This window comes from Ictalurus punctatus, chromosome 6 (genome assembly GCF_001660625.3).
Source record: "Ictalurus punctatus breed USDA103 chromosome 6, Coco_2.0, whole genome shotgun sequence".
Taxonomy (NCBI): Eukaryota; Metazoa; Chordata; class Actinopteri; order Siluriformes; family Ictaluridae; genus Ictalurus; species Ictalurus punctatus.
In genome coordinates, this window is record NC_030421.2 from 6577886 (window position 1) to 6605408 (window position 27523).

The 27523-nt window shown below is 39.7% G+C and overlaps 1 protein-coding gene across 3 annotated transcripts; it reads right to left on the reverse strand.

Annotated features, from left to right (window-relative positions):
- Positions 1–1153: 1153 nt before the first annotated feature.
- Positions 1154–27523, reverse strand: kansl1l (KAT8 regulatory NSL complex subunit 1-like). Of its 3 annotated transcripts, none has more exons than XM_017469708.3 (16): positions 26823–27523; positions 24265–25399; positions 19451–19592; positions 18231–18404; positions 16616–16740; positions 14733–14928; positions 14125–14257; positions 11518–11640; positions 9074–9193; positions 8816–8919; positions 8550–8659; positions 7399–7459; positions 7063–7175; positions 5875–5962; positions 4964–5207; positions 1154–4864 (listed from the first exon to the last, which is right to left on the reverse strand). In XM_017469708.3, the coding sequence occupies exons 2-16, from the start codon at positions 25329–25331 to the stop codon at positions 4833–4835; spliced, it is 2832 nt and encodes a 943-aa protein (XP_017325197.1). In that variant the 5' UTR covers positions 25332–25399; positions 26823–27523; the 3' UTR covers positions 1154–4832. The 3 variants fall into 3 exon arrangements, with proteins under 3 accessions (XP_017325197.1, XP_017325196.1, XP_053536731.1); XM_017469707.3 differs by having other exon boundaries at positions 5875–5965; positions 26823–27521; XM_053680756.1 differs by having other exon boundaries at positions 5875–5965; positions 24265–25162; positions 26823–27377.

A 27523-nucleotide genomic window follows, 5' to 3' on the forward strand; every position in this document is an offset into this window, starting at 1 on the left:
CTCAGTGTCCTCTCACATTCAACTGCTTTTATTTCCATCAAATTTCTTAACATGTGTAAATATTTGTATTAAAATTAAAACATTCAACAACTGGGACATTAACTGAAGAAGTTTCACAGACATTTGAGGAACATAAATGTAATAATGAGTCCCTGAACCAAGGTGGGGGTCAATATTAAAAGTAACAGTATGTGGTGGCCTCCAGCTGCTTTAAGTACTACAGTGCATCTCAGCCTCATGGACTGCACCAGATTTGTAAGTTCTTACTGTGAGATGTTCCCTCACTTTTCTACCAAGGCATTTCCAAGTTCTTGATCACGTCTGGGGGAACACAGACATGTAATTTTCCACTCTGAGGACGATAATCTGTCCTTCCTGTCTCCCTGTAGCACCGTCTTAGACGTCTTACATTACAGACATTGCAGTTTATTGCTCTGGACACATCTGCAGTCCTCAGGCCTCCCTGCAGCAGGTCTATTGAAAGTTCACGCAGGTGATCAGGAACCCTAGACATCTTTCTTCTGGTGTTTTTCAGAGTCAGTAGAAAGGTCTCTTTAGTGTTCGTGTCTTAAGGACTGTTCCACAGGTGCATGTGCAATAATTGTTTCTGGTTCATTGAACAAGCATGAAAAACGTTGTTTAAACCCTTTCCAATAAAGATCCGTAAAGCTTAGTTTATTTGGATTTTTACAAAATTATCTTTAAAATAGGGGGGGGGGGGGGCAAAATTTTTTTGCTGATTATGTGTCTAAATCAGATTATATGCAAGGAAATATTCAGAATAAATGAATAGAAGAGAACAATATAACATAGCTAGAACAATATAGAATAGAAAAGAACTAGATGTGTTGGATAAATATAGAGAAGCCAAAGATAGGAGGAGTCACTTCTTTTGTTACAGTGAAAAAAAAAAAAACTCTCAGCCCAAAACCTGCTATTGTCAGAAATAAATAAATAAATAAACAAATAAATAAAATAATCGCACTCAACCAAAACACAAATCAAAATGTCAAAAGGTTTTTCTTTCCTCCTGTACCGATGGCAAGTCAAAAATGGTCACGACAAAAATCTGGTCCCTGATTGGACGAATTTCATCACTCGACAATTGCATAAGCATCGGAACACAAAGTTAAGTTATAGCCTTCAGTGTATGAAGTCTTTAAAGTCAAACATGACTTTATTGGCATGATAAATATTAGCATCACCGAAGCTTGGATACAGACTATGAGTACAGATCAGAAAAATAACATCGGTAATAAATAAATAAATAAGTAAATAGATAGATACAAATGTACGTACGTTCAAAAACAGTCAAAAAGGATGAAACACTAGTCGTGAACTCTTCGAGTCTATGATCACTGGGATTAAAACAGAATACAAGTCTTCTTTATTCAGTTTGCACTACAGCTACAGTGCGAATTTAGCTCACAGGGAGGATTAACACTGCCGGTATAGCAGGACACAAACTGTACGTTGAAATCATCACAGACTTGTCGAGCTGTTCAGTACTTCAGATTAGCGGGAGGGGGAAAAAAACAAACAGTCGTAGCTCCATCGTGAAGCGGGAATTAATGTCTCCATCAGCAGATAATTTGGTGTCAGTCCACATCAGCATCAGCATCAGGCAGGAGTCACGGATCAAAGTACAAAGGTGAAATTGTACATTAGAAGACGCTGATACAGTTCAACCACGGGGTTGTGTGACGAAGTAGCACTACTGTCACGACCCAGAAGTTCATTTCCAATTCCAGCACAACCTGAAGTGTTTTATTCCTCTTACACCACAGCAGTTTGATTTATTACGTCATACTACACGTCATACTTTTTTATCCATTTATATTGTATATATATATATGGTTGAGGTCATAGCAACAGCTTGCAGAATCTCCAAAAAAATAAGAGGGATCATAAAAATTGCATGTTTTTAAAAAAATAATTTAATTTAATCCTGCCCTGATTAAGCTATTTCACATAACAGATGTTTACATAAAGTCCACAAGACACAATAATAACTGAATTTACACAAACGAACCGGTTCAAAAGTTTACACACGCTCAATTGTTAATACTGTGTTTGTCCTGAACAGGTAAACTACCCACTGTTCTTCAGAAAAATCCTCCAGGTCCTGCACATTCTTTACTTTTCCAGACCCTTCTGTATATTTGACGCCTTTCCAACAGCGGCTATATGATAATGAGTCTTTATTGATCACATATACATTACAGCACAGTGAAATTCTTTTCTTCGCATACCCAAGCATGTTAGGAAGTTGGGGTCAGAGCGCAGGGTCAGCTATGATACAGCGCCCCCTGGAGCAGAGAGGGTTAAGGGCCTTGCTCAAGGGCCCAACAGTGGCAGCCTGGCAGCGCAGGGACTTGAACCCCCGACCTTCCGATCAGTAACCCAGAGCCTTAACCGCCAAGCTCAAGAAGGCAACACAATACATTAAGATACTTTTTTTTTTTTTTTTTTAAAGTGAAAGATGTTGGAAAACTTCAACTTAAACATGGGAGACTCCTTCCATAAACTTTAAACAAACATCTCCTTATGGAAAACTTCACTTTTGTGATTATGCGTTTAAGTCGTTCCCTGTAAATGAGCTGTTACTATAGAAACAATAACGTATTCGAATGAGAGCATGAATATAAACCTGTGATTGGAATTACAGCCGGAAGTATTGACCGACCTGAGCCAAATGGTGTACGTTAAGGTGAGTGTATGTGTGATATAAGGTTAGATATAAGGTTTGTACGATGCATCAGACACCGAACCCGTCTTGGCTGATGGGTTCCATTAGGAGTGAGAGAGAAAATGGCGTACATACTGTATCATGTTCCTTTTTGATGCGATACCGCGGTGTCTGTTCTTTTCTTCACACCTTCTGTTGTGCGTTCCTGTGATTCTCCTGCGATTTATCAGAGGTGTTCATGAAAAACGCTAGAGCTCAAACTCCATCAACATTTCCCTCAAATGAGCAGGACAGAGACGGCTGCGTTGCCATAGAGATAAAGCCGAAGAGGTGAAGTGACTGAGTGAAGCATAGAACAAGTGAACTAGGTGAAGTGCACATTTAACGCTCAAGAGCTCGCATCTTTACGTGCACCGGGTCCCTGAGAGTCAGAGAGGGGGAAGAGTCCGACTCATGTTCAGCAACATTCACAAGACACGAGTGTGTGTGCATGTGTGTGTGTGTGTGGGGGGGGGGGGGGGGGGGGGGGCTCTAATGTGTGGAGGAATGCAGCTCCCTGTCTTTCCCCTCATCAGCATTTCCTGTAGAGATGTATAGACAAAGCTTCACAACCTGAACCTAATCTCGTACAATCTCATGACATCACTGAGTAAAACATGCAGCCAGCTGCAGTCAGACCTCTTACACATTCATTCATTCATTCATCACACACACACACACACACAGCGCCAGCTGCATCGGCACGCACAAACAGCTTCATTACAGCAAACAGGTTTCGGGACATTTTCATCTATAACTCTCACGTCTTCAACATGTACAAAGAAATAGCCTATTATACATATAAATACTTATATTATTTTTTAAATATATTATACCATCCATATATATATATATATATATATATATATATATATATACATATATACATACTGTGTATACATATTATTTATATATCTGAATGATTTTATGCACTGCACTGCTGCCGTGTCATTGTTCGATTGGGTAATCTGCATTAATATGCAGGTGTTCCTAATAAAGTGGCCGGCGAGAATATATACAGAAGTTGTTAATTCATACTTTGTGACTCAGCAGCGCTGCTCTGTGGCCATTGTACATAACACTCTCATACACAAACTTTATTATATATGTGTGTGTTTACAGTGTTGCTTTTGTCCTACATTTTATATCCAGGTTCCCTTTTTTACTTTTTTTATTCAAAATGGACGTTTTGCAGATTTTAGTAGGAATGTGTCAGCCTTAAGGTTATCTATCATCTAGTGAGCTCCAAAACAATTTAGACCCTATAGGCTACGCATTCGAACTGTACACTCTCTCTCTACCACGAGTACGGAGCAACAATTTCGATGACGTCATTCTGCACTTCAGCTTCTCATCAGCTTTTCTGTCCAATCAAATGCTCTCTAGAATCTGTTATGAGTGTTATGAGCTGTTACTATAGAAACGCTAACGTGTTAATATTAAGCCATTGTTCACGTTACAGCTGGAGCCGTGTGCCAATGCATAAATAATGCATACCTTCTAACCAATCAGATTTGAGAACACAGCGTCCTACAGTCCTGCTCTAGATCCATCATGCTGCTGCAGTAAGTAAAAGAACGGATCATTTAATGAGTCATTTAACGAGTCGTTTGTGACACTGGGGGAAAAAAAGTAATGCTGCAGTTTAAATTATAAGCATGTTAAAGTGTTTTCTGACCTCGGATGCATGTAAATCTACTGTACGAGACCTTTAAAACAAAATTAGGCACATTTCAAAACCATAATAGGTGTGCTTTAAAGTAGACTGTTACCGTATGTGTGTTTGGTTTTCTCCAATGATCAAGTCTCGAGTCTGCATTATTTTCTGAGATATGTCGGTTTACTGTCCAACACGAGGAAAACAGTCTGCAGTTTCTCTGCTGCAGACCAATGCTGAGACTACAGCTTGTAAAAACCATATATACGTATATAAAAAATAAATATACTACGTTACATTACATTAAAATGTGTTACAGAATGCATTAAAACCATGTATGTTAATAAAATACACAATAAAACCGTGTTAAAACTCATATAAAAAAGCATCTCAAAGTATCATTCAGTAACGATGGATTTACATCTGATTGTTGTCGGCAGTGTGATGTCACTTCCTGTAGTGCACAGATGAAAAGATGTCTGTATGAACCAAAAAAAAAAAAAGAAGAAGAATTCCATCAAACTGAACCACAAGGAGTTAAAAATTCATTAAATTAATTGTCCGTTTAACCTGCGTACCAGTGTGAATTGGTGTTGAAGTCATTCTGGGCTTGTTCTGTGTGCGTCCAGCAGGGGGAGGTGTGTGAGCATAACTCAGAGATGAGGAGACAACGTTTTTACAGCTGCTGTATGACAGACTCGATTCCATCTCCTCGTTCTTTGACCAGACCGCGTCCTCGGCCTTAAGTGCGTCTTCATGACGTCTCAGAGTATCGTCAGGCTTAGACAGCGGGAACGTGCGTCTCTCCCAGGGCAGCTGAGGCTACGTGGGCACGGGAAACAAATACGTGAAAAAATATGCCTCCTCCCTCCCTTTCTCGTATTTCTTACACTTTCTCTACAAGCTTTCACCCTGAGCCTGAAGCTCTCAGACAGGGCAGTAAATCGTGGTGTCTGTAGCATAAGCTGTAGATCTGTGCGAGTCAGGGTATCTAGCACAAGCAGCTGACTTTCTTGACAGGCGGAGGATTTGTGTGTGTGTGTGTGTGTGTGTGTGTGTGTGTGTGTGTGTGTGTGTGTGTGTGTGTGTGTGGGTGTGTGTGTGTGTGTGAGAGAGAGAGAGAGAGAGAGAGAGAGAGAGAGAGAGAGAGAGAGAGAGAGAAAGAGATGGCGTGGAGAGAAGCCATCACCTTTTGACATTTACTTCTGCATGACGGAGATAAAGGAGCTACAAAAATAGATCTGACACTACAGAGGCTGCAGGTGTGTGTGTGTGTGTGTGTGTGTGTGTGTGTGTGTGTGTGTGTGTGTGTGTGCACACTAGGCTCAGGGCAATCAAGCCAGCTCCTCAGAAAGATGCAACACAACCATCCACATTGCTGCTGAAGGGTTCCTCAGAGCTAACGGCTCACGACGATACACACCGCACACAATACTAAAGACACACTACTCCTAGAACTAGTATCCGTTAGCATTAACACTGCTCTCACCGCTCTTTCCTCCACGTTGTCCTGTGGTGCATCTGTAGGTGCGCTGCACGCCCATGGCATCAGTTCACAACCAGACGGCACATCCGTACTGCTGGAAAACCAGTGTGACAGGAGTGGAGACACAGATATTAGTACACACCCTTAATAATCATAATAATCTACCAAATTAAAGACAACAAATAAGCAAAAAAGTTCAATTCTTAAACATAAACTCAGAATGTAGGTTGCATTGTGGAAATCAGCATTTCTATTAATTATACAGCTAACGCAATTACACTGTTCGACCACCAGAGGTCCCAATCTGTACAACCGATAGAGTTCAAATATATAGAGTGCACGCTAGTCACATGATCACATTCTTTTATGGACAGCCTGCGCCATTTCCGGGAATCGTCTGCACTCGTGAAGTGACCGATCACAACATATAGGTTATACAGTTACGCAAGCATGTTAGAACAGTTAAAAAGAGCTCTTCGGTAGCTTTCAAACGACACGCAATTCAGGAAGTCGAACACAGAAGGCGGGCATTTTAGCCGACTTTGGAGCTCATTATGTTTCAGTTGATCATTTTCCCTGGGTCAGAGATTCTGTTTATTGAATCAAATATTTGTTAGAATTTATACATATATTTATTTATTTGTTTGTTGTTAAGATCTGAACCTGTAGGTCATTTTGTTTACAATATTAAATCCTAAATACATTTAGATTTTTTGCATTGTTTATTTCAGTTAGGTCAATTTTGGTCACAATATTCTGAGAATCGAATTGAATTGAATTGTGAAGCCAGTATCATGAATTAACTTGTGACTGGAGGATAGAATTATACCGATATATATATATATATATATATATGTATATATATATATATATATATATATATATATATATATATATATATATATAAATAAATTTATTTATTTATTTATTTAGTTATTTATTTATTTATTTTTTAGCTGAAAAACTTACTACATATTGGTTTTTCTTGTTTGCCACGCACCCAACTTGCGACCTGATTGGTCAGGGGGTAAAAATAAATAAATAAATAAATAAAAATGCTTTACATCACTCAGTGAAACTCTGCTTTGAAAAACAAAAGAAAAAACAGAAGACAGCCTTGAAACTCATGTAAAACGCACCCTCAGTTGCTCTCTGCTTTGATTTCACACACACACACACGCACATACTGACCTAGTCCTGAGTGTGCATCTCCTGCCCTTTTCCCAGGAGCTCCAGCAGCGTTTCTCTCTGCGCTCATGTCTCTGGTGTCGCCGAATAAACACCTCATCTGATAGCGACTCCACCTGAGAGAGCGGAAAAGAAGAAGATAGACTTCACCCACAACCTTATATTATGATGAAGACCAATCGCAAAGGACATCCGGATTACATGATTTGGCTCGGGATAATTTCCCCACCTTTAAACGTGGCTGATCACCAATTTTACAATCATTTCTGTCCCATAAGAACGATTTTACAAAGCCTGTATTTAATACAGAGATCGAGTCAGGAAGATAACTGTCTGTACCTTATGGATATCCTCCTCCACCTCTTCCTTTACGAGTGGGGAAAGCTCCACTACCCTCCAGCTGAAGGAACACAGAGGAGATCAGTTATAATCCCAATGTTGTATGAACTCCTTGTCCTGATTTTTATCTTTAAATGTTATACCGTTGTCATGAACTGGGTCTCGACTGGCACTCTTACACGTCTGTGCACTCAGTGATACCTTTGTGTAGTTACCGATGCATCCCTAATAAAGACTGTCCATTTGGAAAGGCAGGATAAAGTCAGCTATGTCCTAATCTACCATTAGTTTATATTGACGTTAATGTATGATTCCAATCCTACAGACCATTGACAACTTCAAAGAAAGAGGAACACTGTATGGGGAAAAGTATGAGGACCATCATACCCATATGTTCTTGTTGAACATGTCATTCCAAATCCATGGGCATTGATATGGAGGTCGCTGCTATAACAACCTACACTCATCTGAAAAGGCTTTCTACTAGATTTTGGAGCGTGGTTGTGGGGATTTCCCCATTCCACCACAAGAGCTTTAGTGTCTGAGGTCAGGCTTGGCACAAAGTCAGCATTCCAGTTCATCCCAATGGCGTTCAGTGAGAGTTGAGGTCAGGGCTCTGTGCAGGACACTCGAGTTACAATTGTTACAATGTTACAATTGTAACATTACAGCATACAGAAACATTCGAGACAGTTCCAACTTTGTGGAGAAGGTCCACATATGGGTGTGATGGTCAGGTGTCCGTATACTTTTTCATGGATGGCGTTAATTATCCCTTTAAAGAGAAGCATCAATGCAAACGAATACAATATAATTCTTCTTTATCCTAAGATGAAGCATTTCTATCCTGATGGGCATGGTCTCTTCACACAGCACATGAGGATAAATCAAGAATGATGTAAAACATACATTTTGGTAGATTTTGGAGTGATGTGTTAGACAGCACTCTCCCCCACCATCATCAATACACCAGGTTGGCGGGAAAAAATGGTTTCTTTCATCGAGAACCGTTCCAGAGACGTGTAGAAGCACTGAAGCTGTCCTGGTGGCGACTTGACCAGTTACTAACACACTTCATTGTCTTGTTTTTTTTTCTTCCTTCTAATATGTCATTTATTTTTATAGTTGAATAATACTGTATACCATGATACCTGGGTGTGGGAATGTCCTTATACTGCAGCTTCTCCACTGTTGTAGAGGCAACCAGAGACATGTTGTTTATGTTATAGATGCTTTCGCCTTTTCTCCTTCGCAGTGGAAACTGTGAGGAACAAACCAAACAAGATTCATTTCCCCCTGCACAACTGAATCACTTCACACTAGTGAAAAGTATGGGCGTGACCCATTGCCTAACCCATTACTCATTATAGCGTAGCTATAGGGTATAGTTCAGTAGTAGGAATGTTCATGTGTGTACCTGTGACTTTCTCTGGTGTGGCTTTGTGCGATGGGGTGTGAGAACATCCTCTGTACTGTCCTCAGCACTGGGAGAAAACATGCCAGACTGGGACAAACACATATCTGCAGAACAACAATACAACAATATGCAGCAGAATCATAGCTAGATTTGATGGAACTTGTATCAGCTATACCAACCATATCGATCCCCACTGCAAGGCGTATAATTACTGACAGTTTGATGCACAACGTTTCTGTAACTTAGAGTGAGTCGTACCAAAATCTTCCCGGCGCTGGCGTCGTCTTGTCACTGTCCGCCTGCAGGTCTGTCTGGGTGTCTCCCAAGTCGGTGTTCCTTTACAATGCGTCTGTGCAGCCTGGAGCTCATGTGTGCAATCTGCAACGGGACATTTTTATACATATTAACCCAAACATAGTTTGGACAAGCAAATATCTCATCCAAAATCTATCTAGACTCACTAAAGAGATTTTTTTTTAATCCAAATCATTCCTTTAAAACAGCTTAGACACAATTAGCAGAGAAAAGTGTGCACAAGCACAAAAAACGCCTTTATGTTTTTATTCATGCAGTTCTCAGCATTCATCCAAAATTTCGCTTAGTTGATATCACACCATACCACAGTGCTGCTGAATTATGGATTCTGATTGGTGTCGATTCGTTTCTTTTACACCGCAGCGTGCTTGAATACTCGAATCTGATTGGTCAGAACGTGTGCTTTATTTTCGTATAATAGCACGGCTCGGAAAGTAGGTGAAGGTTTCTCTTATCACACTTGTTCTAATACGTTATTGTTTCTATAATAACAGCTCATATACAGGAATGTGTATATCTCAGATGCTCCACAAAAGACTAATAATAAACAGGTTTTTAAAATGTTGTTTATTTTATAACAAAGTAAAATGTATAATCGTTGATGTGGTGATGTTTTTTGTGTTTTTTTTTTGGCAACATTATGGAAGGAGTCATGGTTGTAAGCACTTTGTAACAGGTGAAGTTATTCAGCTCAGGAAAGTCTCCAGGACAGAGGAGTTGACAAGCTGTGTTTTTTGAGAGAGAATGAGAGAGAGAGAGAGAGAGAGAGAGAGAGAGAGAGAGAGAGAGAGAGAGAGAGACTATAAACTGTGTATAGAACGTGTGACGTCATCCATTAATAAATAAGACATTGTACTCCTCGGCAAATTGTTGTGGTGCAAGCAAAATAACACACTCCAGACTCAATTGAGAGAGAGAGAGAAAACAGAGAGAGCCTGGTGAGGCATATATCACATAACAACTGGACACAAGAACTAATTTGACGTCTCACAACATTAACTATAACTATAAACTGTTAAGATGTGCCATGTTTCACATGTTAATTCATTAAACATTGTAATCGTCGGCAAATCGCTGCGGTATAAGCAGAATGACACACTCCAGACCATGCTGTTACAGGAAAATAATCCACTTCGAGGGTAGCAGTGTGTGCGTCATGCTGCATCACACCCTCCCCCAAGCATAGATTATTTCTGTATAACACCATGGTCTGGAGTGTGTTATTCTTACTTCTAACAGCAGCTCTGACAATAGTTTCATTTTTCTACCTGGTGTGTTGATTTAAGCCACACCCCCTGAGCTACTCAACTTCACTCCTTTTCCTTGAATATGCATCTTGTGAGGTATAAGTAGTTTCAACAAGCAAGGGACTGTTGACTAACAATATCTTCTTTTTTTTCCTGGTCTTGTAATGGATGTCCAGGAATGTCTCTAGTCAGCTGATGCTCACTCAGCGTGCAGACTATTCACATCAAGGATATTTCTTTGGCTGTTTCTCTGGTTTAAAGATCAACCCCCCCCATCAGAAACAGGGAATAATTCATGATTAATGATTACAGTGGCTGAATGAGTGACTGAGTGTGTGTTTAAATGTATGAGTGCATGCGAGAGAGAGAGAGAGAGAGTGAGAGAGAGAGAGAGAGAGAGAGAGAGAGAGAGAGAGAGAGAGACGGAGATGCTTTCTTGGTGCGAGGCCAAAGAGAACAGCTGTAAAATCAGCTCGCATGTAAGAACCTAGTATTAACATAACACTGGGGTTATCTTGACCTTAACACATTTTTAGAGTCACATTTACCACACTTTATGGAGTATAAATGAACACTAATACATTAGATCTATTGAGAGAACATTATCAATATCATATATAAATTGTATTAATGTTAATTACTGTTCTTGCTTGGTTCACATTATTTTAAAGTCATTTTAATTTCATGTCTTCATGATTCAAAACCAGCTCAAGCTCGTCCTCTTCGACCCTTGTAATGTACACGGTTTCTTGTTATTCTTACCGCAGTCAACATATTCGGTGTCTGAATTTTTCCTTTTTTGTTCTTGGTTTCACTTGAGCCATAGCACTAATGTAACAAGTAAGAAATACTGTATTTTTGCTACCAAATCCACGTTGTACAAAATCAGGGGTGAAAAGTGACAGGCAGGGGCAAAGCTCAGGAGGCTATAGCATACATACATACATACATACATACATAATGTAATATGAATAAAGCTTAAGGCCAGTTGACATGCATGACACACATCTGCTTGTGTATCAGGTGTACTTCCTGAGGATAAAATTGGACGTTTGGTAGACGGCATGTCAGAGCCAAAACTTTCCTCTATACTTTTCTGTTGTCTTCATGATCATTTGCTTGATTTTTGCTGTTTCTTACTGAATATGGAGGATGCATGTTTCTCTGCAGCGGTGAAGCTGGGCGACAGAATGATGGATCGAGACCGATGGAACCAATCGTCTTTGAAGGAAGCCGTAGGGATCCAGTGGGACGCTGTGCTCTCTGTGGAACAGGATAAAAACAGCAGAAACTCAACAGAAACACCAGGCACGATGTCCTGATAATAAAAGTAGTGCGGTTGCAATACAACAGGACGAGAAAACAACTTCAGTTTCTGGTATGGTCTAGGTGACACGTGCTATAATGTAAGTGTCATGATATAAAACTTGTGAAAAACTGCTATCCTTAAGAGATAAGTGTTAAATGTAAGTATGGAAAATATTCTCATTGGTCTCAGGCTCATGAATCAAATCCATGGCTTGATTAGAGACCCTTTTTTTCCATGATCATAACACAACCACAAACAAACAATACACAAAATCAATCACAGTAAGAGTGTGGAATTTACATTCTTTTTCATAGAGCAGCGTATTTGAAAAATAAAAATAAATAAATAAAAGTGGGTGTGGTTTAAACCATCTCATCTTATTCCATTCAAAAACAGTAACACTGTCCTAATGAAACGTGATTAGATCTCATTTATAGATTTCACATCAAGATTTTAAAGGTAGATATATTAATTTTTTTAAGAGTTGAGAGCTGTCTAAAAAATGTACAATATGCTTTCTGTCTTCCTGTTTGGTTTTCTGATGTTCAGCCACATATGTGAGCCTCTGTGATAAGAGGTGTAGTCAAGACCGCCATTGTCCAAAACCAAGTCCAAGACCGGGAGTAGCCAAGATCGAGTCAAGACAGAATCCTATGGACAGTGGAGGTCAAGTTAAGATCGAGAATAAAAGCAAGACTAAAAAAACAAAAATCAAATCTTTTTCTAGCCCAAGCCTTTACTTCACCCAGTTGGCTTCATTTCCACTTTGCGCCAATAATTAGACTTTAATAATTTGTTTTCTAGAAGAAGGAATTACTTCCTGTCAAACTATGTACATATAAAAAGCCAAGAAAACATTATTATTATTATTATTATTATTATTATTATTTTTTACAAACTCTAAATCAAGACTGAGATCAATGCTCAAGACAAATCCAAGTCAGTACAGGACTTGTTTCCTACACCTGTACTCTGTGACAGCTTTTATAAGTCCTCATCATCATCTCCGGTAATTAACAGAATCTGGTATTTAATTCGTTGTATTAAGACGTCTAATTTGTCCTAATAATTCTAGAATATTCTCTGTGTAATGACATGTTAACTGACATTTAGTAGCTACAACTAAGCGATTTGTTCTTATTGAAGGGATTCCCAAACTAGGGGTCACGACCCCATGTTGGGTCGCTTGATTTACAAATGGGCTCTCTCTCAAATCTCCCCTTTTGTTTCGTTCAATTATTCTACACATTAATATTAGGAATATTGAAGACAGGTTTTATGTGCTAATATTTAGCCATTTTTAAATTTATATGTGCTATTTTATTTCTTTTTAATACATGCTATTTTTGTCATTTTGTAGGAAAAACTGAAATTTCCCTGCCTGTCGACCTCGCCTAAATATACTAGTGTTATGTCTCAAATCCCATACTTATGTACTATCCTAGACCGTTAGTGATTATTAACAGTAACCGGTTTTCCTATTACAGTTAGTCTTTGAATGTTAAAAGCATCTCATGTCACCTTCGAACCCACTAAATGATCTATTTTGCCTGCCTGTCTTTATTCTCTAGATTAGTAAATACTTTTGAATGTAAGGTTAAAGCTTTGTGATGCAGCCCATGACAACAATCAAGACAACAGCGCAAACTTTTAAGAGTGACGGAACTCATCTAATGTTGCTGCTTAATGTCACTGTATATATAATAATAATAATAATAAAATAAATAAATAAATAAATAAATAAATAAATAATAATAATAATAATAATAATAATAATTTGGCTTGCGTTACAGCTGCTCTTCTACTTAAGTAGGAATTTTAACTAGTTAAAATCTTTAAGCAGTTTCTCAGGTCCTCGTTAAGATTCTGACTTTGTTCATTTTTAGTCTAACTGTTCCATGTTCAGCGTCTAATCTTTCACGTATTGAATCCTCATTGTTCACACGATCATTGTGTTTTCAACCGTTTGCACATTTGGTTCTGGATTAATGACTACGATGATTGAGGATCATCTTGAAGACGTCGTCCCACTCAGGTGTGCGGCTTCATCAGTTTTAGGTCTGTAACGCCACTCGTCGTCGACGTAAAGTGCCGTCCTTACAGTGTTAGCCTGCTGGTTCCTGACTCCAGAGTATGATGATTCAGTCATGTTAACACACGGAGGATCAAGTGCCTGTGAGTTTCCATCTTCTCAGCTGTCCAGTTGCACTAAGCCCGCTGAAGACCACTTTAATATGCGCATTTATTACCATTATGTTTAAGTGCGTCAAACTGTAACGAGAAATATTTTGATGCAGTTTTGACACACTCGTCACACCGTTAAAGCTCAATGGAAGTGAGTTCAACAGCAAGTAGGAGATAATTCAGGGGATAATCCCCGCAAAATCCAAGGAACACTTCCACTGTGATAATGTAACGTGAGCATAAATCAAACTCACTGCTTGACTTGAGCATGCTGTGAAGTGTGTTGGCTGTACTATCTGTGCTTTTGGAGTACACAAGGTCTAAACACACACTCATGGGATCACAGGAAACAGAGCTTGAGCGCCGGTAGGCTGAGGAGTCTGCACCCTAATAAGTTGAAAAAATGAGAGAGAGCAAGAGAGAGAGAGAGAGAGAGAGAGAGTGAGAGAGAGAGAGAGAGAGAGAGAGAGAGAGACAGGGAGAAAACATCAGAAGACAATAGAGTCTAAGTTTATGCTATTCAATGATCAAAAATGGTTAGAAACGACTATGTGATTATTTAGACATTATTTAGACTTTGCACTATGCTAACTTTGCTGTACATTAACCATGTAGGTCCACAAAATAAACAAGCAAACTTCAGACACCAACCATGGCAAGAGGAAATTGTGTACCATGCCGAACGTTCATTTTACGCTGTCTAACACTTCCTCAATTAAGAAGAAGGCGCAATATTCTTGTTTTTAGTCCTCAGAGACTTTTAGCGCCGAAGGTCGGTGAGGTTTCTGAGGGAAATGCATTTCACCAAGCCTTCTAGGTGATACCCACACAAATACACACATATGGAGAAAATCTGTGTCACCTGCTGTGTGACTGCCGATTGGTCCATGATGAAGAGGCGGGGCTTGTGGTAAGTCACCAAAGGGCGTGTCCGTGCACACACAGGAGCGATGTCCACCTGAGACAGGAGCTGACCTCGGCGACACACACGCCTCTTCTTCTGAGCCACCTTGCGTGCACACGTGGAACCGGTGTGCAAGAACACGTCTTTCACGTGGCTACACGATCGAGAATGAGAGAAATAACAAATCCACAAAATCTATTGCTGATAACAAATGGATTCAAAGATGCATTGGTATTTAACAAATAAAATGTACAATGGTTAATATCCTGAAAGGAGACGTTTATATAACATTATTGAAGGACTGTGTAACAGTCAGTAACATTTACACAAGGTAACATGACAAGCCGAGTTTTTGTCTTAATAACTTCAGGAGAAATAAAAATAAATAAATAAGAAGAGAGGCTGGTGAGGGAATGACTGTTTATAGCTGCTGTTTACAATGTGATAACAGGAACTAACTGACATCCATACCATGAAAATGCAATTATAAACGGATAAAAAAGTATTTAACAGCATGTTGTTAAACCCGGTTGTGTTTTTTCCCCCCTTAGTTATAAAATCTTATATAGTGTCTATGTAATACTGTATATGCACAGTGTTAATTATAATGTCCCAGAGCTTCAGCTGCCAGACATCCTGTGTTTAAACCACACTGTTTACATTCAGCTTAGACAGTATAGGAGAACATCCAGTCCACTGAACTTCAGGAATTCCTTATCTCATATACACCTTCATGACTTCTCTCAGGAGTCTAAACATAAGTGTCCCAGACACAAATAAACCTTCTGACAACAAGAGAAAGAAACCGAAAGACATAATGACCCATGTCATTTCCTCATATGTTGTTTTTGTGGTGTTATTATTATTAATTCATATTATTAGCAGCAGTAGTATCAGCATTAGTCCTATCACTGAGTTTGAATTTAAGATAAAAAGAGAATAAAATTGAGGAGAGAGAACCGAGTGCTAGAACCTAGAACACTCGACGACCATGAGCTGCTATAAGCAGCTGACTGAAGATCTGAAAAATTGATCAAGCGAACTGATCCCTACACGACAAAACAGCAAAACATCTCCAGCTCACAATTTCCACTGTCCGGGATTAAGAAATGGCAGTTAAGGGGAACTACGGAAGTCAAGGCAAGATCTGGAAGACCAAGAAGACTCTCAGATAGAACTGTGTGAATTCTGGGTGGAAAGGCAAAATCATCATATGACACTAAGGACCTGCAGGAAAGTTTGTGGTGCACTGCTAGAGTATGTAACTACTGTGCAGCATTGCTTAGACAAGCATGACAAACATGATCTGCATCAGAAGGAAGATTTACCTGTGACCTTATCTAAAAAGTCAACATCTGATGTATTCAAAACAACACCGAGGTATTTTTTGAAACAAGTGCTATGGACTGATGAAATAAAAATTGAACTCTTAGACCACAATTGCCAAAGGTATGTTTGGATAAAAAAAAAAAAAGAAGGAGGATCATAACACCTTGCTGATTGTTAAGCATGAGGTTGGCTCTATTATGCTTCGGGGGGGGTGCGGCAGCACAGGAAACATTCCACAACAGATGGAAGAATGCATTTCAGTAAAAATCTGAAAATTCTGGAAGCAAATGTGACAGTAAGTCAAGAAACTGAAGCTGAAAAGAGACTGGCTTTTACACCATGACATGATCCATAAGACGCTGCAAAATCCACCAGGTACTACTGCAGGAAACCCAAGCTGAAGCTTTTGGAATAGTGCTCAGAGACCATTGACCTGAACACCATTTAAAAACCTGTGGGAGAATCTGAAACATGCTGAGACACAGAGAGAGCAGAATGTCCGGAGTCCTGACCTGTTAAAAGGTCTTTTTCTTGAGCCTTTCCAGCACCTGCTGTCTCCTTTAGCTACAGGACAGCGTGAGGACGAGTCACTCAGCGGAACCATCAGACTGTTCACTATCTGACTCAGCTGGGCACTCTGCACACAAACACACACACACACAAACACACCACACTTAACACATTACAGCACAAGGCTGTAAAAACTGTTTATTTCATCAGTGATGAAATTGCGAATACATTCCTTATAAAATAACACAGTTGTGGACCTGTCGATCCTGAAGAGGTGTAATGATTAGTCCCAGCAAGGAAGAGAGTAGAAATGCAGTAAACAGTACAAAAACATTTACATACACTATCGTCGTTTCACTTATCTAAGCTGTCTCATAGAAAACATCATAGAAATGTCTCCACACGGCCAACATTTTCACATCTTTTCTTTCAGAAAAAGTTTGAGCCTTTTTTTGATTTTTCAGACAAAACCTAAAAGCGCCATTTTCAGCTTAATTTTTGGTGCCTGAATCCCTAAAACAGTTAACTGATGTTAGATCTTATATTTGTATGTTAGCCAAGTTGAACATATGCTGACTTGATTTCGCATTAATGAATCAAAACGTTCTCAGAGCGCCGTGTATCTGTCAAGCACGAAAACCGAGTCAAGTCGAGTCGAGAGCACCAGCTAAAACCTCACTAATGTGAGGCGGGGGCAGGGCTTTGGCGAGTCCAAACACCTACGCAACTCTCAGGCATACCAGATTTGTATGTCAATTAGTTCGTCTGCCTGTTTTATCCATCATAGGACTGGTCTTTTGGCGAATTTGTGAGAGGTAACTCATACTAGTATACTCCGTGTAAAAAAAAAATAAAAAAATCGAACCCAGGGAATCATTTTACATAAACATGCATCCATGTATCTAGTCTGAAGTCCCCTAGAATATATCAATTCTGCTTAAAATCCAGCTTTATCTAGCTCAACATAAGATGTTGAGGGGAAAATAAGGACGCTAGTCAGTCTCAAATAATGCATGGAGAGGACATCACAGGTTATACAATAGCTAATGACTTGATATCCTTTTGTCAAGGTCACAAACATGATGTTCTACATGATCATAACTTAGTTTGTATTAATGGACTTAACTTAAATTACACGTCAGGAAGCTGGGGTCAGAGTGCAAGGTCAGCCATGATACAGCACCCCTGGACAGAGAGGGCCTTGCTCAAGGGCCCAACAGTGGCAGCCTGGCAGTGCAGGGGCTTGAACTCCCAACCTTCTGATCAGTAAACCAGAGCCTTAACCGCCAAGCCACCACTGCACATCTCATCAGTAAGGCTCATCAGTAAGGATTTCAGGCAACCAAAACATGGACCTGGGCAGCACACTGGAGCTTTCACTTGCCCAGTGGGTTAGCCAATGAGTTTATTATTTGTCCAACATTCAGACGTGCACAGAACTGAGGTATAGTGTACTAACCATGTGTTCATTATGCAAGGTTGACTACTGGGTAAATTGTCCATGCCCTCAAGTGCACAAGGTCTCAAACTTCTCTTAATAAATATACCTCACAATAAAATATTTGTATGTTTTAATCTGTTTTGATATTAAAACCAGAATAAACGCCTAAATCTCACCTGTCTCTCGATGTTTCGGAGGAGGCATGTGGGGCTGCTAGGTTCCATGTCGAGCTCGGGATGGAGATCGTGTGTGTGTCCCGCTGTTAACGTCAAACCGGCCGTCTCGGTGAGCAGAGTCTGCTGGATCTGCAGGTCTGTCAAAGGCTGAGCCTCGGCCAAAACAACACCCCCCTGCAGCAAGAGGCACTGTTTAAAGCGGCGCACACGCTGGACTTTCACCTGCTGATTTTGTTTACTGAGGTGCAACAGAAATGACGCCGTTATGAGCGACACTGGAGTGATGGAATTTTTGAGCGATCGGTTTAGGTTGGCTAGCTAGCATAGCACGTGTTTTTTTTTTTTCAGAAAAAGGAGAAAATTAAGTGATGCAAATATTAGCAGTCAGCCTCCATTTTGTTATTTCTTCTAGAAAAAGGAAAAAAAAAATCTGAATATATGAGTGTACGGACCATTATAGAGCCTTTGAATGTCTCATTCAGATAACAGAACATTTTCACAGCTGGGTGGAGAAGGAGAAGAGGTGGAGACACGATGCTGCTACTCGTCGTCATCCAGGTGAGCATTAGATTTTCATTTTTGTACAACAAGAATGAGATGTGTATGACAGCATAGCTGACAGACAAGCTATTGTATATCTTGCTTTTTGTTGTTGTTCTTCTTCTTAGCAGTTGTCACGACGGCCTTGAACAGTACCGCTCCCCACCTGCAGAGGTCAATATCTCCAGTGTTATAATCAGTTTTTAATTTCCTACTTGCATGCTTTGCTTTGTTTACCTGTTGGTTTGCTCAATACATACGCACATGCTCTTCAGTTTGTCTTCGTGAAGTCTTGACATTTTTTTATTTTAAATGTTATATAAGTCCTGAGCTGTGTTTTCTCTGATTCTGTGTTCTACCATTTTGTGACTCCATGTTGGATTGCCCTTTTGTTTGATGATTTGCCATATGTTGTTTTTTCTTCTTCTTCTTTCATTACTGTATTTGTCCCTTCTTCTATCTAGTCTACGTCGTTATAGCAGTAAATCAATTCTTATTTATTCATTTTTTCCTAATTAAAAACAGTCAGTAGAGTATACGAGGCGTTACAAACCTGTAGACAAATTGACTAAATGCACCTGAATCTGTGTTGGAAACCTGGCCTTGTTTTTTTAGCAGGACTGCAATCCTTCATATTTGAGCCACAGAATTAGGAGTGGAGATAGGATCTCTCTCTTTACCTTGTTGGCGAGGAGGTGCTGATGGAGCTGTGAAACCTGCTGAATCTGCAAACCCAGTTCAGACAGCCTGAGCTTCAGCCACATCCACTGACTCGCCAGCTTCGCTCTCTCGCACTGAAACCTCCACTCGCATCCCAGACAGCTGAGAGAGAGAGAGAGTTACTCGTACATTCAGCAGCTCTTTGATTCACTCGAAACAAGATGGATGGTTCATTTTCCCTCAACGGAGAAGACCTCGGGAGTATTCCATGAAGCGAGCTAATAAAAGCGGGGCTTATTTGTAATTGCCTGGCTTGATTTCATACAACAGGTCAATCCAAGGTCGGTGAGGTCCATCAACGAAGTTCAAGTGCAACGTATGTACACAAAAAAAACAAAAACAAATTCACTTTGTTGTGTGCACAACGCCAGAGCAATTGTTCCTTAATATTGTTTCCGCCCAATGATACGACGCAAGCATGAGGCTTGGGCAATAGAATCTATTTAGCTAAACTAAGCTTTACGACTAACCTCACATGGAGCAGGTTTGTGAAACATCTACTGTCTATCTCAAAACTTGTGCCATGATATCCAAGCGTTTTTAAATAAACATGCGGTTCATCTACCCGAGACTCCAGGACAGTGCCTCTTATATACAAAATATTTGTTCGTGGAGTCAGGGTGCAAATGCGCAAACTTAGTGTGGTATTTATTTCATTGGTAAGGGCCATCCAAGGATCATTTTCATAGTCCATAGCAAGGTTCAATGTGGATGGAGGCAACATCACAGAAGTATATTCCATATCCAGAAATGATCATACAAGTCACAGAAACACCTGGCCAGACTCCGCACTGAAACACAGAACAGGTGAACACATTAGGGTAAAAAAACAATGATGAGACTGGGATGGAGACAGGACGGGACTCAAAGCAAAGGCATGAATGAAATAGCGAGCGGCAACTTGTGACTCGCACTGAGTAGTGGGAATGTGTAACAATACTATATCAAGCATTTTTCAGCTTGTTTAAATATTACGCTCAAATTTACACGTACTCCCACCAGGACATCAGTTTGATCGTACGGATACGGCAACGATGAATTCGAAGAAATTATCAGAGTAGATTTAAAACCTTGCCCATTGATTGCTATATTTGGGATTCCTGATGCCTCAGTTCCATTAAGCTCTGTACAAAAAGATCTTATCGCTTTCACATCCTTAATAGCAAGACGTTCCCTACTGTTGCATTGGAAGTCTGATCACTATCCATCCATCTCCCAGTGGCTTAAGGACATGATGTATTTTTTTTTTAACTCGACAACATAAAATATACAATGAGGGGATGTATTGACAAGTTTTTCTATAAATGGCAATTAAGGAATAATTAAGGATAAGGAATTTCATATTTTATGGAGTTACAGGCACTTCCTACTTGAATTTTTTGCCTGTTGTGGAATTTTATAATATATAAACAACCGGATATTAGTTAGTCATGATGAGCTGGGGTGAGAGTTGTTTAGTTGATTGTACTCTTTAATATTGTTTTTCTTTTCTACACTCTTTTCTACAATAAAGGAAACTGTTGGTGGAATGTGCGTACTCTTGTTTAAAGTTCAACATTCGATTTTATGCTATTCTGATGAACAGAATCATAGATATTAAGCCAAGAATTCTTGCCTCTCAAAGGCAAAACATTATGTGCTTTACTCTGTCTGAACCCTGTGACCCGCTCTTCCTGTTCAGTATATATACAACGAGTGAAGTCTCTCTTCAGACGGACTAGCTAATAGGAAAATTCCATGAATAGTTAGAGTGCAGTGGAGCAGCAATAAAAACAAACACACACACACACACACACACACACACACACACACACACACACACACACACACACACACACAGGGGAGGTAGGACTCTGATATCTCCTGCTGAGATACAAACCCTCCTGGTCATTGCCTAAACACACACACACACACACACACACACACACACAAAACATCTTCTCTGTGGGATAATAGGATATTTGTTCCTACATATTCTGTTTTTACTTTCATTTCTGTCCAATTCTTCCTGCCATATAAACACACACTGCATCTGGGTGTGCCTTTAAACACTTTTTTTCTTTTCCACAAGGTTTGCACACCACAACTAAACCACGATAAATTGTGAACACGTGTTAAGCAGAAGCTGAACTGAGGACACGGCACGAGAGGCTGGTCAGATTTTTCCACCAGTATGAAACTGTTCTCGGGACAGTTCAACGTTTTCCTGCGTGTTTGGGCTTACATTGGCCTAAATGATGTCCCTGCTGGTATTTTCATTAAAACGTTAAAAACATTAAAATGCACCAGATCTGGATTTACGACGCTTACCAAAGCATGGAGAGATTATAACAGGTGATATATATATAACCAATCAGGCGGATTCTACTGCATGTTACTGCTTCTTCTGATACATTTTCTGTACTCTTCTTATCTTCTTATAGTGTTCCACCTCAGTTTCCAGTTGTACGATTAAAGTACATCATAAATTTAACCACTTATAGCTCCATTTAATATTCTGAAACACCCTTTAGACAAGTTACTTCTTGTTATCGCTTATGTTATAGCAGCTCTAACGAGTCGTTTTCTCACTAGCGGATCTTTCATGTTACTCCGTAATGTTTACGTGTCGGACGCAGACACTGGAGACTCCTTCCTTAAATGTTTAATGAATAAATGCCTCCACACGGAAAACTCCACCATATTAAACGTCCTCGTTGCCATTTTGAAGCTCAATATATTCGGTATTGGACCTCTTTGTTACACAACGACATTTTTCAAAAATCATGTTTAAAAATAATTAGTGTTTATGTGGCGCTTCTGCTATACAAGTCTCCGTGAACGAGTCATTACTATAGAAACGAAAGCGTATATATAATACGCACCTGGCCAGCTCTATTGCTCTAAAATTAATCAATGCCTTCTGACCGATCAGAATTGAGAATTCGACGGCGGTGTGGTGTAGAATAGAATAAAATAAGTTGAAGGATATTACAAAAATAAAGGATAAGACAGGACGTCCACTTGGCCATATCCCGGGTCTCAGGAAGAAATTGCAAACTGTGATATTCCTGGTATAAATGATATTTTAAAAGGGATCATACAAGTTTAAAAAAATTCTTATGCTATATCAAACGTAACCCACTCAGAGAGTGTGACGTAGCATATCCATTTGATGCTACAAAAGAAGCTGAAACCACCCGACTGACTTGACCCAAAAAGACACAAGTGACACAAAGACAATGTCCAAATATGCCGTCGAAACCTTGGAGTTTAAACACCGGGAGGCCATTTAGACACAGCTTGAGATGAAGGCTCTAACAAAGCCTGTCATTTACCCACAAGATCATGCTTCGCCCCTGCCAAAAAACAAATCATGGACACGCCCTACACACTTTTGTGTTCCTAGAGCTCATAAAGTGATGGGCTTTTGTCATTCTTCTCCTTCTTTATTGGAAAGTTCAGTCTGGAAGGGGGGGGGGGGGGGGGGGGGGGGTTATTGTGTACTTCCTTGCCTGTACACACACACACACACACACCTTCCTCTTCCTGCATTCCATCTAAATCTGCAAGTATCCATGCATTAACAATACTGTATGTTCATCGAGATTAGCTATCAAGATCCAGCTTTTTTTCTCTCTCTCTTTTTTTAAAATTTTTTTTTTTACTTCAAACTTATCTTTATAGTCTGATCCACATTCAAAAACTATTCAAGGCACGCCTTAGGTTTGAAGTTTGCGTCTTTCTTTCGTTTTTGCTACTACCAAGTACTGTAAGCTTTATTAGCATGGAATTTCAAGTCTAAATCATCACACATCCATCTCAAACCTCCTCAAAAGTGTTCAAGATCGCCGTACGATACTGTTTCTCGTAAAAACAAACAAAAGGACCAGTGGCTTTGATTGGTTGGAATGAAAACCTGCGCCCACACCGGCCCTTTCCGAATAAGATTGGGCACCCCTGGTCTAGACGCAATGCGTTGGATACATCTGTGTTTTAATGCACATTTCTGTCTAGTTGCACGTTCATATACGGTTTAAAACTGAAGCAATTGCACACAAGTGCGATCATAGCTTAAGCGTCAACTAAATAATTATTTGTTTTTTTTCCTTTGGGAATGGATGGATCCAGGCTAGCTAATTTTTTTTAAAGTAATGTGAAACCTGATTGTGACGGACATATAATCTTACCCAGTAGTAATAATAAAAGGAGATTTCGACTACATGTGTCCTGCTGAGATGTTAAAGCCATTACATTGGCATTTCCAGACAGTTGAACCCTAGCTCAAGGCAAAATAAGATTATTATTATTTTTTTTTTCTCGAAACAGTCCACGAGGTCTTATTTGTATCCAGTTTTCAGAGGGACTTAAGAGCTCTTTCCGCCTTCTCTGATCTGCAGAAGACTGATGTTTATGTGCTCCTGGACAAGTTCTGGTCTCGACACGAATGGCGGTTGCTAATTATAAGACTTTGTGGACGTGACCAAGACTGTCTTTGGACAGAATATACGCCTATGTGATTTGTCAGGACCGTCATTGATGAATGCTATGGTCATACTTTTTATAGACTGTTCGATTTAGATGTTAGGAGTATCCACAGCATGAGATGAGCTTTTGAGGCTCCAAAGATATATAGTGCATATATAGTAAGAGTGTTGAATAAGTGTTAGTACTATAATATATATATATATATATATATATATATATATATATATATATATATATATATATATATATATATATATATATATATATATATATATATATATATAAATCACTTCTGTGTCACACTCACCCTGAGCTGGGTCTGTTTCCTCTGGTCTCTTCTTCCTTGGTCTCATCATCATCTGAGCTGCTTTCTGTAGCGTCTGAGTCCAAAGCCTGCTGTGCCTCGCGAAGTACTGCCTGTCCACACTGTACTAAACTCTGTACACATCTGATAAGCTGCACACTCTCAGAGCTTTTCTCCACTGAGGAGCATTCAGAGGAACTGCTAAGGGCGTCACTTCCCTGCTGCACTGCTGGACCACTTAACATTGAGGATATCAGCCCGGAAGAGTTCTCAGGAACACAGTCGGCTTCCCCACAAGCCCCTAAAGCATTAGCATGTTCGTTTATTGCGGGACTGAGTGGATCAGGTTCGGTTTTGGCGGACGTGGGTGAGAGTTTCCTCCTAATTTCATCAAGTTGCTCGGTGAAGTTCTGCAGGGCGTTTTCACCCAGCAGGGCATGGAGCCTCAGTTTTGCTCGGTCCATGCGAGTTGCTAATACACGGTGTTGAGACACGAGTCGCGCTGTCTGAGAGTCCACTTCCTCCTGCACTGCGCTCTGAGCTGCTGAGAGCCATATTGGTCTAAAAGCATTGCTCTGGTTGCTGTTCCTGAATCCGCTTGATATTGCTGAAGAAAGAGGTTCGCTTTCTTTTTGGAAGCTCTGCAGAGGTGATAGAGTTCGCATTAAGTTCTGATGATCTTTCGAAGCACTTCTGGACTGTTCTTCGGCCGCGGTTTGTTCTTCGAAACCGGAGTCGTCACGAGGTGAAGGACAATCCGCACCACTTTCGTCAATGGACGCACAGCCGAGCAATGATCCCAAGCTTGGCTGGAGCTCCATTTTATAAGATGCTGAGTTGTGAACCAGTGACTGTAGGGGTATCTCTGGTAGCTCCAGAGAACTGTTCATTCTACAGGAGTCTAGAACGGACAAGGAGGAGAGATCGAACCAAAACCTAGCATAGCTGTCGTTCATCGGTTTAATCTGAGCATCCATGTCTCTGCTGGAATTCACGTCTCGGGTTAAAATTGACGGTGAAACGTGAATCCTGCGGTCTTTCTCTAAAGTTTTGTCGAGGGCTGGCGGCATTATGAACAAAATTCTTTCTCGAATTTCCAAAATAAGGCCAGCGGATATGGGTTATTCGGTGTCTTGGGCTAGAAATAAGAACACAAATGAGTAACCTCGTGTGCTGTAGACTGGAACTTAATGGCTCACCAATTTTATTATTTTAATCTATACTGTGAGCTGGAATTGCTGAATTAGAACCCAGTGATTTATTTTAACCATTAAATGAATGACTTTGAGTTCAAATATATCTAAGAAATGTGTTATAAAATGATGATATATACTGTATATACACAGTATATCCAAAAATAAATACTAATTTAATACAAACTTCCATGGACATTGGTTAAACGACAATCCTGTGACATATTACATGAGTAATCCTGACAAACACTTTATATTCATTCTGGAAATGTTTACAAGACCCAAAGAATACAGCGTCTTGCATAAGTATTCACCCCCCTTGAGATGTTCGGTATTTTGTAGCGTTATCACTCGGACTGACACCTGAATTTGGGATTATACAGTATGTCACGAATCTACACCCAACAACCAATTATTATAATAAAGCTGGAAGAAAGAATTTAGCTTGCAAAATGATTTCCATTTTTATAACTGATACTTTTCCAGAACTTTCTATCAGACTTGTACTTATGCAAGCCACTGTATATTTGTTCGTGCATGCCTTTAAATGTTAATGTTAAAGCCTAATTTCTTAGTCTTTTTTTTTTTTAGTTGAAGAAGGCAGATATAAATCGCTTTACACTGTCTGTGAGACGTTGTTCATAATTCTGCAAGGCTGTAAAGACTTATCTTTTCCAAACACCTTCAAAAAGTGTAGTCAGTTTATACTTCTTTTTTAAAAAAAAAAAAAGAAAGAAAGAAAAAAAAAAAAAAAAAAAAAAAATATATATATATATATATATATATATATATATATATATATATATATATATATATATATATATATATATATGTGTGTGTGTGTGTGTGTGTGTGTGTGTGTGTGTGTGTGATCCTTTTGTTTGGTTTATTTTCATGTTCAAAACAGCTCTCTCTGTATTTGGCAGGAATAGATAGTACACTATAAGAGAAGGTGGGAGGCTTCGTCCCAAACCGCGCACCACTAACGTGATAGGCCGCCTGCAGTAACCATAGTAACGGTTGTATGGGTAATTTCTGGCATCCTATTTAGTGCACTAGTGCGCGGTTTAGGACGGAGCCCAAGCCTGATCTTTTCCACACGTTTCAACTTCAAACTCGGCGTAGACTTGTCTAAATGCGGAGGAAGCCGTTTCACGTTAACCGTAGAAAAGGTTTACGGTAGCTAGTTACCGAGTTAGTTAACTTTGTAAATTTGTTGACAGAGGACTGTACAGCTGGGACATTCTTGTTACTCGGATCTCCTTAATAAATCGCAATACATGTTTACGGGAATTATTTTAACCGACAGAAATATAAGCACTTCTTCAACAGAGTAACAACAACAACAAAAAAAATTGATAAACTTACCAATAATAGCGATTTCAGAAGGGGGGGTGGGGGTGATCCGTTGAGATTAGTCAAATCTGTAAAACCGCCGTTAAACAAACCAGCGCGCGAGACAATCCGAGAGAATATCCTGACTGCGCTCGCGCGGCGCTGAGCAAACGGCTCGAGCAGAGGAGTCTCGCGCGCCGGAGCGAGTTCACCATGGCAACGTATCCTGAGTCAAGCGGTGTCCAAAAATCACACACTTCTTCTACACTAAACATTTACTCCCAAAGTGTGTCCACAATCACTCTGCTGAAAATCAATACAAAACAAATAGAAATGATCACAGATATTCTAATGGTTTCCACTACAAACACCATTACAAACCATCAGCTATTTAACCATTAAAACCATTACTAAATGATTTCCATTACCTAGGACATATTAAGGACGTAGTTTCTTAAATGGTATCCACCAGACATAACATGCCAGCAATAGAAGACAGCAAATTACCAGTAGAGACCCACAGGGACCATTACAGTTTCCATTAAATCCAATACAATTCCCATTATAACCATTAAAACCATTACAAGTTCGAGGAGGGTTTCTATTGTTTACTCCCAAAGCGTAGACAACAAATTACTAATAGAGACCCACAGGGACCTTTACAGTTTCCATTAAATCCAATACAATTCCCATTACAACCATTACAAATTCGATGAGGGTTTCTATTGTTTACT